The sequence below is a fragment of the Fusarium musae genome, chromosome 7, assembly GCF_019915245.1.
Source record: "Fusarium musae strain F31 chromosome 7, whole genome shotgun sequence".
NCBI classification, from domain to species: Eukaryota; Fungi; Ascomycota; class Sordariomycetes; order Hypocreales; family Nectriaceae; genus Fusarium; species Fusarium musae.
In genome coordinates, this window is record NC_058393.1 from 1,035,549 (window position 1) to 1,050,881 (window position 15,333).

At 48.4% G+C, this 15,333-nt stretch overlaps 4 protein-coding genes across 4 annotated transcripts; 3 read left to right on the forward strand and 1 right to left on the reverse strand.

Annotated features, from left to right (window-relative positions):
- Positions 1-5,383: 5,383 nt before the first annotated feature.
- Positions 5,384-6,063, forward strand: J7337_009516 (uncharacterized protein; the record flags this gene model as incomplete). The annotated part of the gene is made up of 2 exons (XM_044827111.1): positions 5,384-5,619; positions 5,676-6,063. The coding sequence occupies 2 exons, from the start codon at positions 5,384-5,386 to the stop codon at positions 6,061-6,063; spliced, it is 624 nt and encodes a 207-aa protein (XP_044677705.1).
- Positions 6,064-6,520: 457 nt separating this feature from the next.
- PRE3 (Proteasome subunit beta type-1) lies at positions 6,521-7,488 on the forward strand (the record flags this gene model as incomplete). Its single annotated transcript, XM_044827112.1, has 5 exons — positions 6,521-6,554; positions 6,619-6,664; positions 6,784-6,818; positions 6,870-7,110; positions 7,170-7,488. The coding sequence occupies 5 exons, from the start codon at positions 6,521-6,523 to the stop codon at positions 7,486-7,488; spliced, it is 675 nt and encodes a 224-aa protein (XP_044677706.1).
- Positions 7,489-12,086: 4,598 nt separating this feature from the next.
- Positions 12,087-13,662, forward strand: J7337_009518 (uncharacterized protein; the record flags this gene model as incomplete). Its single annotated transcript, XM_044827113.1, has 2 exons — positions 12,087-13,430; positions 13,489-13,662. The coding sequence occupies 2 exons, from the start codon at positions 12,087-12,089 to the stop codon at positions 13,660-13,662; spliced, it is 1,518 nt and encodes a 505-aa protein (XP_044677707.1).
- A 699-nt stretch (positions 13,663-14,361) lies between these two features.
- On the reverse strand, positions 14,362-15,283 carry J7337_009519 (uncharacterized protein; the record flags this gene model as incomplete). The annotated part of the gene is made up of 2 exons (XM_044827114.1): positions 14,362-14,867; positions 14,923-15,283. The coding sequence occupies 2 exons, from the start codon at positions 15,281-15,283 to the stop codon at positions 14,362-14,364; spliced, it is 867 nt and encodes a 288-aa protein (XP_044677708.1).
- Positions 15,284-15,333: the final 50 nt, after the last annotated feature.

Here is a 15,333-nt window from a genome sequence, read left to right on the forward strand (position 1 = left end):
GAGAGTTCTCATTGGACAAGTTCGAGTTTTCTAGACAACTATGGCCTAGCTCAGTACAAATATTGACGACCCCAGAAGCTGGCACGTACGACATGCTCATCGTATTCATTTGCATTACGAGCATTACGAAAGCTTGCGTATGCACGTTTTACATCTCCAGTCTTTTTGCTTCTCTCCTTCGTTCACACGGGAGACGTTCCGAGTTGAACGAAGAATCTGACAGGACATGTTCCCCGTGTACAAACTCCAGAGACAAATCGCAATTCACAACTCAATTCCGCAATCCACATGTGGCCCTCGTGCCGAAAGTCTTCAAAGGAGGCGATGTGACGGTAGTGATAGATTCAATGCCTTCAACGATGATCTCGCTTATGACTTAACCTACACGCCTTGTCGTTATCATCGGCAGTTCATAACTGCTTAAATCACGAACAGGGCCATTCTTGTCCAACCCAAATCATGAGTCTTATTCGTGGCTGGTGTTGTACAATATTTAACCGTGGCTTCTGTTGACCAGCAAAAAACTCTGGAGGGTGAACGACAGCGCGTGGAAGAGGTGATGCAACCACCCAGAGAGGTTTCACACACGAGTGGAAGCATGAGACGATACAAGCTTGTGTCTCCTACAATACCCTCTCAGCATGTGTAGACATCATCAAGAACAAGGTACCGATCCATGGATGATCGTGTATCGACTGCTAACCGCAATCAGTAGCCTCCCGGCCAGAGACACCTGGATGCGTTCCCTGTTCCCCTACTGATAGTCAGGGCCCAAAAAGAGGGCCACCCCGTGGCATGGATAGCGCCGCGATCCAGGAACCGACTTGTGATGGAGCCGACTTGATTTTGACGACAGGGGGAAAAGCCCAATTGTAACTTGAAGATCAGACAGAGAAACCCGCCCGAGCAAAGCCTTAGCAGCGGCAAGCTTCATCTCGGCAGCGCCACTTGCACCTGGACCTCGGGGGCCAAGAAAACAGCGAACCTTAATATACGGTAGCAAAATAAACTCGTTAAAAGTTATCCTAATCTTAGGCTATACTACCTAAGTATTTTTTGTCACCTAGGATCAAGGTCCTGTGTTTTCTTTCCTCCCCTAGCTGGGGGGCTTAAGCCTTTAATCATCACGACCCTGTTCCCTACCGTTCCGTGGCATGCGAGACTGGAGACTCATTGTCGGTACCTGGCAGGCCTGGTCGACATCCAGGCTCCGTCATAACGTGCTAAGACTCTCCCTTGTATCGATATGAGCGATTTCATACGAAAAAGAAAGTATTATTTGGGTTTGACTTGGTCCAGATGAATGATGATAATATATCGGACACAACCAACCGGTCTGTACAAGCCATGTCTTTGACTCGAGATTCTCCGTGTCCAAGCGAAATAATTTTACGATACGTAGATTGTGACTGTGGCTTGACCGGGGGCCGTATGAGTAAGGGTCAGACAACGTCCGCCATCACCTCGATTGAGTTGATGATGCCGATGAGCTTGTGCTGGTTGGTTCGCAGCGTGTTGTTCTGTGCTGCAGCGAATTCCACAACTCCACGTGGGCGCTGGAAAATGCAATGAATCTACGGACAGACAAAATGCTGTGGTTCGGTTGGTTGAGTGCCCGAGATTGCGCGTCGGTTTACTAATTAATTCTTGGTATTAAATGTCTCACACGCAAATCTCTACTGAACTGATTCTTAGTGTGCTTCCACACATGGTTTTATCGTGTCGTGGTTGTGATATGCAGAGATCAGCTCAATTTAGGGTTGGCCTGGTCGGGCTGACAATAAACTCCCTTCTCATTTCGGGGCTGTCAACTTCAAATGATCCTTGGTCACGGGCTTCTTCGAGGATCTTCAGATGACTCCGAGATGCTTCCTTGATGCTTATTGCCATCCTTGATAAGCTTGGCTGAGGATGTTGACAACTTGACATTCGTCTTTGAAAGAGGCAATCATCATCTTGTTTATCTCTATGTATGGCATCTCTCTCGCCTGAGAGTCCTGGTCATCCACCCCGTTAACAACTGGCATTTATGCATAAGAACGCCCTCTTCAATTTAACTTGGTGCCCATTTGACTCTGATCTATCCGTATCTAACATTTAGTTATCTTACTTCTGTCTTTCAATGTTACCGTCGTATTTCCCACTTCGTCCCATGTCGGCCTACTTTTCGGCTGTTGGTCTTGCTCTATCCCCACAAACCTTCGGCGCGTGGTGTTCTCTTCTCCCTATGCCTATACATAGAATAACTAGGCGCCAACAAAGTTATCTAGAGTTGCATCTATACATTCATTCCTGCCCATATCCGTATTCTGCTATTGCATGATGGACGGAGATTGGTTCCGTGAACCTTCTTTCCGCCCTGTTGTGAAATGCTCAGCCACTTTGCATTGCAGTTCTCTTCAACTCCGTCCACCGTCTGCGGATAGAATCGATAGTCTGACTGATATTCTCCTAGCATTCACCTGAAGCAGCCAGCATCGTTAGTTTCTTCTGGCTTCATCAAAGCAGAGGTCGATCATGGGCTATTTCCAGCTCCAGAAATACGAAGTAGTGGCCCAGGGTCTCACCAGATTGGGATGTCCGTGGCCTAATCTGGCCGTAATTTAACAGGCCCTCCCCTGCATCTCAAATGAACAGCTGCCATTTTGGTGGTCGTGTTGCTTGACGCGATCTCATCTCCAGTCTCCCAGTGATTCGATTCTTTCTCCCGAGCATCCGCTCCGTTTGTTTCTACCGCTTCTTCTTGGCTAGCTTAGGCAAGGTTTGGCTTGGTTCATCGTGATGGTTTCGTTGCCAAGAGTCTCTACGAGTTCATTTAATCTCTATCCATCACCTTATGGACCCGGATGACCAAAACTGATTCAGACGTTTCCCAGGTTATGGAAACTGCATCGTCTCATTACAATTTCTCCTATCAGATCGCCCGTGTAAGCGGCCTTCACCTACATGCCTCCACCGTCACCACCACCGTCCAGGTTGCTTTCGCCCTACCGCTCTTGAATATGTACGGGTCCAGGCAAGCGTTGTCTTGTTGGTATTGGCGGATGTCTCCCTGCCTGACCTGATGTTTATGGCCCAGTTCAGTCGGTAGCTGACTCTGCCTGAAACGAAACGGGTGTCCCTTCGAGAAACATTTGAGAGACAGCCGAGTAGGTAGCGTAATTTGCATTTCACAGCAAAGATTCATCCGGCTCTACGGATACCGTCTCTCCTTAAGCAAAGGCTAATGATAGGAGTGCCTCCTGAGACGAGGCCGCCAGCGGCTCGCCTCGCTAGATTCGGTGAACGATCACTTCTTGAAACAGCTGAGTCAATTCCCCAGGCTCGGTTGTTTCCTTTCAGTTCCAGCAAGGCGGAGAGCATCAGCTCCTCGGCCTATCCTGGTTTCTTCAGCTTGTGACATGAACGTGATCCATACTAACGTGTCAGGGATGACGCTGGATGTCACTTCACGGTGGACATATACATACCAAAAGCAAGATGGGACATCCACTGTCATCATATTAGGATTCGTCTTTATACTATCTGCTGTGGCCCTTTGTTTGTCTTTCGTCTTAGTGGGTTGGTCTGCAAGCCTGATGACATCCAATCACGAGGTCAAGGTCTAGCCTCTTCCTCCGGCCTCAACGTGGCTCGCGTTTGGTAAGCCGCAGACATTACTATGAGTATCTCCTCGAGCTAGTCGCTGTGTGCATTCATACAGACGGCTGATACTTTTTGCATGCCGATAACTGCCCCTGCCGTGATGGTCTCGCGTTAATCGGGCTAAGGATGCGAGTGGCTTTTATATTGGCAGTCCCTCCAATCTGCTAGAGACATCCAATAACCCGCGAACTAAGACATGCATAAGTCTATCCTTTGTTCTCCATCTGGGCTGGAATGGTATGTCGATTGAGCCTCCAGGCCATCCATTTCGAGTATCTCTGTCATATTCGCAAACAGGGCGATGCGTTTATGAGGAAGTGATCGAAAGCAAAACAAGCCACGAGGCAACTCTGGAATGTGACTTGGATCTTGGTTTCATATATTGCCAACCTCATAGGAGTAGTAATGACTCTGATTATGCTATTCATAGGTCTGTCTCTTGTCTGATCAGTCATATCGCATGGCAGGTTATTTAGCTCGTGGGCTGATGATAATACCAATTTTAGTGTATGTCTTTCTAGTGAAGTTTCTTTTTATGACTTCCTTGATTCAGTCATCTGGTGAATGGTCATTTTCTGTGTCTTCCCCTGAGTTGTTGTTCACGAACTTGATGTTGAAAGGTCTACCGAATTGGATGGAGGACTCATAGACATGATGCTACCTGACAGAACTCGCTTAGCACTCTCGGACTGTTAATAGCAATATAACTAGTCAACTTGATTGTCATCTCTCCCATGTCATACCATAATTGTCCCTGGTCTTGTATGGAGGATGTCCTCAAGCCGCCTCTTACATTTTGCTGTTTGTTGTTTGTACATCTATGTTCCTGAATGTATGGGCTCCCACGATATGGTCTTTTCCCTCGTGTCCATGTGCTGCATCATGGTACGCAATTGCGTTATGGTTGAATTGTTTCAGCCCTTATAGTTTTCAAGAGGTTGATGCATATTCAGGCAGGATTACACGTACGGGATGAAATATAAATACCATATTCTGCTTATGAATATGATTCACTAGTACTATGAAGCGGTAAAGAATACTCGCTCATATCTAATGTTGTAGTTAAACCGATGCCATCGATCCGGATTCTACCATGCATATAGGGTAGGTGAAGCAAGAATGGGCTTCGGTGTTCAAAACCCGGTACCAGGCAGTGTAAGAATGTCTGCTGGTAGATCATATATGTTCTTATATGTTTGGCCTTGTATTTTATCGGGAAGCAGGTGAGTATATGATGTCTTTATACTGGCCTCCACGGTCTACCACGTCCATTCTTTCAATCTTCATAGCTCGATTTTGTATGACATGATGAATATTGTATGGAGAGATAGACAACTATGAACTCGTGCCCTTTGTTTCTGTATCGTGTCTAAAGCAATAATTCAACAACACGCTCTTATGCTTTCATCGTGATGCAACTTCACGCATGTAGTTGAACGTTGATACTCGTGATCGTATGCTCTCCGCATCCACCGATCTCAACGGGTCCATCCCGGCGACGGCCCCACCAACCACTCATGCCACTTTATTCTGGGTGATCTGGCGCCTCATTTGTGCAATTAGACCCCCCGCTGCTTCAGGACTCCCAGGGTCTATTGCTGTAACTGGCTAGTTGTCCCCAGGAGCTCGTTCGATAGAGGTCCCTGCTGGAATTTATCTACTACCTTATCATGAGCCATCAACTTAGGCCTTTGGAGGATTAACCTCTATCTCACTCTTTTAACTTCACAACTTAATCATGGCTCGTCGACAGCATTTAACGCTGACCTTTATTCTGGTCCTTGGAGTCTTCTTCACCCTATCCTATTTCTTCTCCGGACCCTCGCGCAGTATTCTTCCTAAATACCAGAATGATGTTGAACTGCCCCTGAAAGACGCCCCTCGATCTGAGTTCGCTGCTGACCTCGGCGCTCTGCCCGCTGGTCTCCTCGATGGCAACTCTATTGCGCCTAAGCTCGAGAACGCGACGTTGAAGTATGTTGATAGACTTCCCTTTCACGAGCAAAAGCACCACTAACACGGCTTCACAGGGCTGAACTTGGCCACGCGACGTGGAAGTTTCTTCATACGATGATGGCACGGTTCCCTGATAAGCCGACCAAGGACGATCGCATGGCCCTCGAGACCTTCATGCACCTATTCGCCCGACTTTATCCTTGCGGTCAGTGTGCGGCGCATTTCCAAAAGCTTCTTGCCCAGTACCCGCCACAGACCAGCAGCCGCAACGCAGCGGCTGGATGGCTGTGCTTCGCCCACAACATTGTCAACGAGAGGGTGCACAAGCCTCTCTTTGACTGCGAAAATATCGGCGACTTCTACGACTGTGGCTGTGGTGATAAGGACAAGAAGGAGGGTGGTGCAGAAACCACAGCAGCTGCCCAGGCCCAGGGGCCGGATCAAGAGCTGCACAAGCATTGAAGAGCTAGAACATAAAAATCCAGATTAATGTACAAGTATTTCAGAGGGAGGACCACGTATGTGCTGGCTTTGGCTGGTCCAGCTTGTTCATGCTTGATATACCACAATTCCTCCAAACTCCTGCACGCGTAACTATCATAAGCGACGAAAAGACAAAATAAACACATAAAAAACAATAACAAGTTCCGCAAGACCATACTAATTAATAACTTTGTTCGAAGTGTTGTTAGAGTCAACACCGCCTTAATACAAATGAGAGAATCACGTGAACTATCACATGATCTGATAGCTGGCTGTTCGGCGCGGCTGCGCGTTCAGAGCTGCCTTGAGCTTCACTTGAGCTCCAGCCTTTCCCGAGCAGCGAGCAACGACCACGAACCATTACGAAGCAAGACACCGAAACGATCGATCAACTAATACCTTTTAAAAATCCAGAAAACACCACTAAATTGTCATAATGGAGTTCGGCAACGCTGGAGTATTGAACGAGGGTGCGTTGGAACTCTTTCGTCATAGCTTGGCCTTGTCGATATGGAAGCTTACAGATATCACCAGATGGTATCCATGTTGATATGGATCGCCTGAAGAAGGGAGAGGTCAAGTAAGTATTGGATGGTACCTCCTGTCATTAAGCGCAGCTTGCTAACATGTTCAAAGCCTGGGAACCTCGATGTACGTGCTTCCCTAGTGATGCAAACGACATAACCTAACATATCATAGTATGGCGGTTACCTTCAAGGACGGTGTTATTCTTGGTAGGTATCTCATGGCCCGATGGAAGTGCATATAGTAACAATTATTCTTAGGTGCGGATTCGCGAACAACGACCGGTGCCTACATCGCAAACCGAGTGACAGACAAGTTGACGAGAGTACACGACACTATCTGGTGCTGCCGATCTGGTTCAGCTGCCGACACACAGGCTGTTGCCGACATTGTTCAATACCAGCTCGGGCTCTTTGCCATGACCAATGGCAAGCCCCCCATGACACAGACTGCTGCGTCAATCTTCCAGGAGATCTGCTATGCCAACAAGGACCGACTGTCGTACGTTCCGCTAACCCCACTTCAAGTCAAATCGAAACTGATGCTAATATAATCTACAGGGCTGGTCTCATCATTGCTGGTTGGGATGAGCGATTCGGTGGCCAAGTTTACTCTATTCCTCTGGGCGGCTCTCTTCACAAGCAATCTTATGCTATCGGCGGTTCAGGATCAACTTACATCTACGGTTACTGTGATGCCAACTGGCGAGAGGGCATGGAGAAGGATGATGCAGTCAACTTCGTCAAGGGAGCCTTGAGGGAGGCCATTAAGTGGGACGGTAGCTCTGGTGGTGTCATTCGTATGGTCGTCCTCACCAAGGACGGTGCGGACCGACACTTGTATCTCCCTGACACCGACTACGCTGTGCGGCACGAGTAATCGTTCTTAGTGAACAGGACAAAGTGAGGAAAGGGGAAACGACTTAGCATGAGCAGCGCTACTATGAAACCCGTCATGACAAAGGGTGTGCGAAAGGGGGAGAGGCCTTCCATGGTCACCCCTAGCTGATGCTTAGGTAAAGAACGAAGAGCATATGGTCAAACTCTTCAGAGAACAGCCAACGATAGATGCTGGAAGCGCTGTACACTAGATAATGGGAACAAGAAAACCAATACATCTACCGACCTCATTAGGAAACAAATCAGGATCCAATATGGGAGCGGAACGGGATATGCATCGGGCCGCGATCCAAGTCCAATCCCCGCAACATGTGAAGCTGCGATTAGGTTGATAACGTGGGGTAACATTGCTTGGTTACAAGCTACTGGAATACGAGTCGCCATGACGGTGCAAATCAATTCGAAACAGCCCAAATGAATCGTTGTCCAGAGCAAGGCGGACATAGATAAGTGGTGGCGGCTATCTACCTTAGATTGTTCACCGCTCTTCTAGAATGAGGCTTCCAGTGATGATCGAAATTGCTGTATCATGACTTGCAGAAGAGTGGACTCAGGGCGACAAATGAGAGACTCACGAGACTTGTGTGGTAAGTACCTGGTGATGCGGGAGTCGCTAGGTATTTCAGCTGAACACTTGCCATGTGCTTGAATGGCAAATGCTCTTTGGTTCAAGGTGACTGCATAAGATGCCCGTGCTTTACTCTACTGACTCTGCCTTGAATCTTATTGTATACCTGAGCGGTGAACTTTGAATTATCTTATGATTTATAGAAGCCAGCAATAATAGGCAGAGATGTTAATTGTCAAAGATAGGGCACGTGTACATCCATGAAAGTGAGAGAAGATCGCTACTACAAGGAGCCTTTCCCAAGTGATCAGGGGTTGTAAATTCGCTGTCCTGCATAAGACTCAATCGTGAGACTGAAGCCTCAAAAAGGTTGCACCCGATGTCGGTGGCCCTTTGTATATATCCGGTGTGGACCCTTGCCAACGGAAAAAGACGCAGGAGAACCCTATATCAAGTTTTGTTGTCGTGAAAGTTCCAGGATGGTAGAGGAATGCTGCATGATGAAGGTGGTGAGTTCTCGTGTTGATGACGGATTGGTATAGTTGAAACGGTCAACCTGCAGATAACCGGTGTTCAGCATTTTGGTTGTCCACTCAGTTTGAGAGGGCTTATCAACTCACAGCTACGTACCTTTGGTCAATAACTTACCGAACGCTGAGTTGGAGGTTGAGTCAAGCTGATGACTTGGATGCTGAACATTTCCTGATACTTTGGTACCTAGTCAAGGGGAGGCAAGAAACCTATAAGTCTATGACTTCTTTTAGGTGAAAAAAAAAAAAAAAGCTCATATAACCTTAGGATAAGCTTTGTAGGCTTCTGGATTACTTGTCTTTGACTTGAGCTTAAAAATATAAGATTTGGTTACATGCTGAGTAGGACATCTACTGTATAAAGAAACATGGTCATTCCTCTTCTTATCATACGCCTATTAAATCGAGTTGAAACTGGCAATACTCGGTTGAAGACTGGAGATCACACTCATGTATTGCCTTTTTAAGTTATCGTGTTTAAGCCTTTATGCATGACAACTCTACCCAGCCACACGAATTTTTAGAATTTCCGGAGTTGACTTATGAGAGCCGGTTTTCGAAGAGCTTGGCTCTTGTTGGGAATATCACATCACTTGTTTGTTGTTTCTCAAAGAGGAGAGTGATAACACCCACGTGCGTCGATCCTTGGCTCTGGGCTGTTTCTGGAAATGTGGAGGATCACTCTAGACTGTCACTGACAATATACAATGGCAGTTCTTGAATCTGGCATGGAAAAGAGAAATGATGAAATATAGAGCACGATGTCATTGTTTTGTACATATCTGAATCTTGGCTAACAAAGCCTGTCATGTCGTTGTCAAAACCCCTGATCTACAATCACTAGGTAGTATTTGTTTAGGAAGGTATGGCCCTAACGAGTGGAAGACTCCTTCTTTCGGATCTTTGGTTGGGACAGATAAGTAGAAGCGAGGCATCAGGATCAAGGAGGAAGGAAGCGCCTTGATGGACTCTTTCCCTGATTCAGAGTCGACTCAACAACTTTCTGATCGTTTCACTGCTCGCCAAGAGATAATAAAAATAACTTCTCTCCTTTTCTCTTCTCCACCGACTACCTTACGCATATCGTTGTCCCCACGTTATTGTCGATTTTCCTTTTCCTTCTTTTTTTTTATTAACATAGCTGTTCACTAAGCTTTATGTACCTCGAGACGTGAATATCGCATATCGAGTTGTTGGTCAACTCGTCTCCATCTCAACTCCACTATACAGCGAGCTCGAGCCATTTCAACAGGTCCATCGCCTGACCTGGAGAGAGACCCGTGAGACCCCTACGCTAGATTCAGATCCAGACCAGCCCCAGCGAACGGACCGCAGCAGTACCAAAGCCTCCAGGCCAAGCTATTTTGGTCGACCGAGCCAAATCATACCCCAAAGCCGTGTCATTCGATTCGCTGTCGTCCTTCCCCCTGCAGTGGATGGGGCTTGAACCAAGAATTTTATAGCTGTCCTTGTCGAAACTCCAGTGCTCGCTTGCGTGTTGTCTGTGCTGGACTCGAAGCTTACAGCGATTTATTGCCCGCTATATCCTAGCGGTATCTGTCTATCGGCCTGGTTATCATAACGAAACCTAACGTGGTGAGATGAACTGCTTCTAGTATTCTACATCCGAACACCTAGAAGACGCACTCACACGTTCGAGCTTGATAACCCTTAAGCGGCAGCCGATCTCGCATCATTTCTTTTAGGGAGTGTCGATCGACCAAAGCTCTGGACTTATCCTCAGCTAATGCGCTCCGCTCCGGTGGCCGCTCCTCGCCGTGTCCGTCGCCTCCTCCGGAAGACGCTCCAGTCTTGGAATCACGCTTCAACATTACCTAAGACAACCAATCGCTTTCTATCCTTTGGTGCTTGTCACTCTTAACTTGACTCAACTTCAACTTACTCCGAATCCAAAGAGGCTCTTCGAGTATCACCCTGAATCAATTCGCACGGTAGCTCCTTTTATATCATTACACCCATATACGTTTGCGACTGGCTTTATCTGGTCCAAACGAAATCTGCTTTTATCTGCATAGCCTTCGGTAAGTGCGCCATATGTTTGCTTCATTTTGATGTGTTTCATGTGCCCAGTTTCATGTTTGCCTTGCACCTATTATTTCCTTGTGTACCACACATCGTCACCCTTCATAAATACATGAGCGTCGAATTCAGTTTGCCAAACCTGAGTGAAACCCGACCACGGAGGAAAATTGTCGCAAACACGAGGGCCTGGTGAACAGTCTCAGGGACCGAGTCAGCCACCCACCCTCGACTTCTGGATGGCTGCATGCTGCACAATATGGTGGCAGGGGGTGGTGACGTCGTCGGCCTGTGCTTTCAAGACGGATGCGAATTCACAAACGCCACTACACTTGCCATGGCCGACATATCGGACATATCGTTGGACCTCCACTGGTTTCAACGACACTGCAGGTGGCAACGCGATGGTCATCCCGCCGTTCTCGTCATTTGAACAATTGCCAATGGAATATCAGGCTATGCCATGCAAATCCGCACATTTCTTGTCTCGAATGACGAAAAGCCATGGGCATATCCTTTGCGCATCCTATTGACAGGATATGATCGACGACGAATGACACCTCAACTCCCACCCAACAAAAATACATTCTCTGGATGGGATCTAGAGACAGTTAAAATAGCCGTGGATTGTACTGGGACACCCTCGAATTATCCGGAAAAGAAAAGATGGCAAGCAAAGGGGAAAGGTGAACCAAAAAACACTCAGAACCCTGAATTGTTGCAACAAGATGCACCAATCAGACCAGGGAGATGCACCACTGAGCTGGTTCCGAGATTTTGTCGGGGAGAATGAATCGGCCTTCGCCCCACCATCCGGTCGACCAGCCGCCTCGACCACCACTCGGTACCCGCTGGCTCACCCACGAGGGGCGGGTGCTATGCTCTGGTGCGCTGTGAGGACCACTCATTAGCAGGCTGTTGAACGCCTAGGCACCCACTGGACGACGCCAGTTGCTAGTCAGCCAGGCTGACCAGGAGTCCCTCACTATGGCTCCATTGACTGCTCACTCAGCCTCCAAAAAGCCTCCAGCATCCACTGTCGGGCTTGTCCTTGTCTTGGTTCTGGTTCTGGTTCTTAGGAGTCTCCACCGGCCCGATCCTCTCCCCTCCTCTACTGCATGTTGTCCCCTCCATTTGCTTGATTCTTTTCGATTTCCTCAACTTGTCTTGGCTTCTGACATCGTCATCGCCTCCATTCTGCATTGCCTTGACCTTTTTCCACAGCTTGAAATCCCTAAGAAGCGATATTCATCATATACGATATTTCTTTGTGCGAGATTGACGACTAATAGTTTGTTTTTATTTTGTGCCGCAGTTTAACTCGTCGTTTACGATTTCACTTTCCTCTGCGAGACCAGCGACAACAACGATACCCCTCCGTTTCTCTTAATAATAACCTTCGCTTCATTCACCCACGAAAGTCTGCTCGATAGCGATGTTATGGCCGCTGTGATCGGCGACCTTATCTCAGACACCTCATATCCTCATACCATGATTGCCAACCCCTCCCTTCAACATCATCACTCACACGACTCTTCCTCTTCCTATCGATCCGCCAGCCGATCACGACGCTCCACTACCCCGCGAGCGCAGCGTACAGCAGAACTCGCCGACTTCAGCAGCAACCACAGCTCTGCGCCGTGGTCACACGCACCTGCATCTGCAACTACGCCTGCATCTGCATCGGCTTCAGAGTCAACTTCTACTCCAGTGCCTGCGGGTCACGAAACCGCCCACGTGTCGGCCACTGACGGAGCCTCGCGCTTCCCCTCCCCGCCTCCGTCCTCATCGCCCGCTGCTGCCACCGGCCCTGCTTATGCCGATGATGCAAAGAGCCCGTCTATGGCATCTGACGCGAGGGACTCTGGTCCCCTAGGTCACGCTTCCCAGCCCGGCCCAGCTTCTCACAACTCTTCTGCTCAACAGCCATCTCCTGCATCCGACGACTTCCAAATACCCAACCCTTCTTTTCCTCTCTCCAGCGCATCGTCGCAAACGCCAACACAGACTGTCATACACATTCGTGACCTAGCGCATATTCAGAGTCTGGCCAGTGCCGACCAGCTATCTGGCAATGGCGGATCCGGCATACTCAATGACCCGCCTCTTCAGCAGATGAAGTATGAGATTAGTGGTATGCCCATAGGGGATATCATCGAGATGGTTGCTGCGTTACTAACAAAGATCACGACCACCAACGATTTGCAGCACGATGCATTGCAGCGCAATGTTGCTCATCAACAACAGGCCAACCAGTCTGGGGACACTAGTGGCAACTCGATCTCATCGTTGAACCATTCAGTTCTCGCGTTTCACGGCAAGAATGTCCCTGCTATCACCATTCTCAGCTACCTCTCAAGAATACACAAGTACTGCCCCACTACCTACGAGGTTTTCCTCAGTTTGCTGGTATACTTCGATCGTATGACCGAACGTGTCAATGATATGGTCACGAGGAATGAAGAGAACCGGCGGCAAACGCGGTCCCAGCAACCAAACGCAACTTCTCCTCAAGACACCCCTATGCGCGGTGAGGGCATGGATGTGGACGAGAGTGACTCGGACCTGGCAGATGACGACGATGAGGAAATGACCGACTCAACTCGACCAAGCCGGACAAGCAGCCATAGGGGAGCTGCCACCCCTACTGAATACAGTGGTATTGCAGCGGCGACATACTTTGTTGTCGACAGTTTCAATATACACCGGCTCATCATCTCTGGTGTGACGTGTGCAAGCAAGTTCTTCTCAGATGTTTTCTACACTAACTCAAGATATGCCAAGGTATGTAGCTATGCTCAACTGCCCCTTTCTTGCTGAGATGAAACTAACGACACGATAGGTTGGTGGCCTGCCGTTGGTTGAACTAAACCACCTCGAGCTCCAATTCTTGCTCCTCAACGATTTTCGATTAGCCGTTCCAGTGGAAGATCTGGAAGCGTATGCGACTATGCTTGTCGAATTTTATGCACGAGAAGTAGTTGCCAAGCAGGGGGCAACTGGAAACACTGAGTGAATAAAGTCACCAAGTGAATGTCAGACAATATGCTACCCTTACAGAGCTACCCGCATCTACGGTGGACAAACGTTGATCGTCTGCCTTGACCGATGAATATGGGACCAACTCCGATTGCCCTGGCAACCCAATACTTCAACCGATGCGAGACACAGGGGCGATTCCCGAAAAGCAAGCAGCCATTGATCAGCCTCCTCACTGGTGTTTGTTCCGATTATAGCTATTGACAAAGACCTTTGGCCCTGCTGTTAGCCTGTATGGATAGCTTATGACGATTGAGGGGATATTGAGGATACCGAATAGCTTTTACAGGGCTGATCCTGACGGTGGAGTAGTGTATGCCTTTGTTGGACATGTGCGATGTTTGAAGGACGGATCGGAAGAGCGAGCAGTGGGCTGCTCAAGAAAGCTGTATTTCTTGCGTAGACTGGGGTACTTATACAGACATGGGCCACGGATATGGGTACGGAGAGCCAACAGAGGCAACCTGTTGGTTTGGAGACGGGGTTGAGGTTGTTATTTTTGTGTGACACGCAAAGACTAGGAGTTGACGGTGTTTTGGTAAAGAGGCATTTGCTTACTTACGTATATAGTAACCTGCATGACTCTCCCTAGCGCATAGGTCTCGAACAGGGATTTCTTGACGGCCAAGTTGACTTTCAGATCCAAATAAGCAAAATGTGAAACTCTTCATGATGCTTATAGCCTCGTTCTCGGCGGCTCCCATGTCTCTGGGTGATCAAACTCGATAACAGAATTCTCCATCTTGATCCCAATCTGCCATTTGGACCAACCAGGCCAGAAGTTCTCAAACTCACCCGTCAACTTGCCCTCCTCATCCCGATGCTGCTCAACGTCAAACCAGCCCAACATACACTTGGACGTAGACTGTTGCGGGACGACAGAGCACCACTGGTCAGTACCAGACAGCTCGCCCTGACTCCCAGAGCCTTCAGGGAGAGGAGGGAAAACCAAGGTGGTGTCGAAGCCCAAATAGTTGATCCATGAAGTTCGGAAGGGAAACGAGGGCGCATAGCGAATAGGCTTGAAGGTGGCTTGGAAGAATGGTGTGGGGTCCGGTGAGGTTGACTCAGAGCTAGCTGAGTCTGTGGGCAACGTATCGTGAGGATATACCTTGACAGTTGTAGAGCCGCTTGAGTTGTCAGTCCAGTCGAACTTGGCGAGGTGTTTGGGGACGTTCCAGTCTAGATATACTTTGTTAGAATGCGAAGGGGGAAGATATCGAGAGAGTAGGCGTACTCTTTCTACCATTGTAGCACGTGTGTTTATGAGAAACATAAATCCGCGTAATCTTGACACCTTTTCCTTTAACTCTCCTCCCATTCTCATCCTCCTTCTCATACCCAAAAGTCCCCGGCGCGAGAATGAGTTCATCGTAGGGTCCAACTGGAGAGTCCGTGTAGCGAATGAGCTGCAACATACTCAGACCTCCAAGAGCTTTCTGATCTTTAGCAAAGCCAGACTGTCCTTCAAGAGGAGAGTAAGCCATGGCCGGAAGGCCTTCTTTGGCTTGTGAGGGAGACGTCCAGAATATGAAGGCGTAGATGTCGCCCTTGAGGGTCCATGGTGGAGGAACGGATGGGATGTGTGAGTCTGCCATGTTGTGATATTTGAGGATCTGGATATCAAAGACGATCGTGGGAGAAGTAG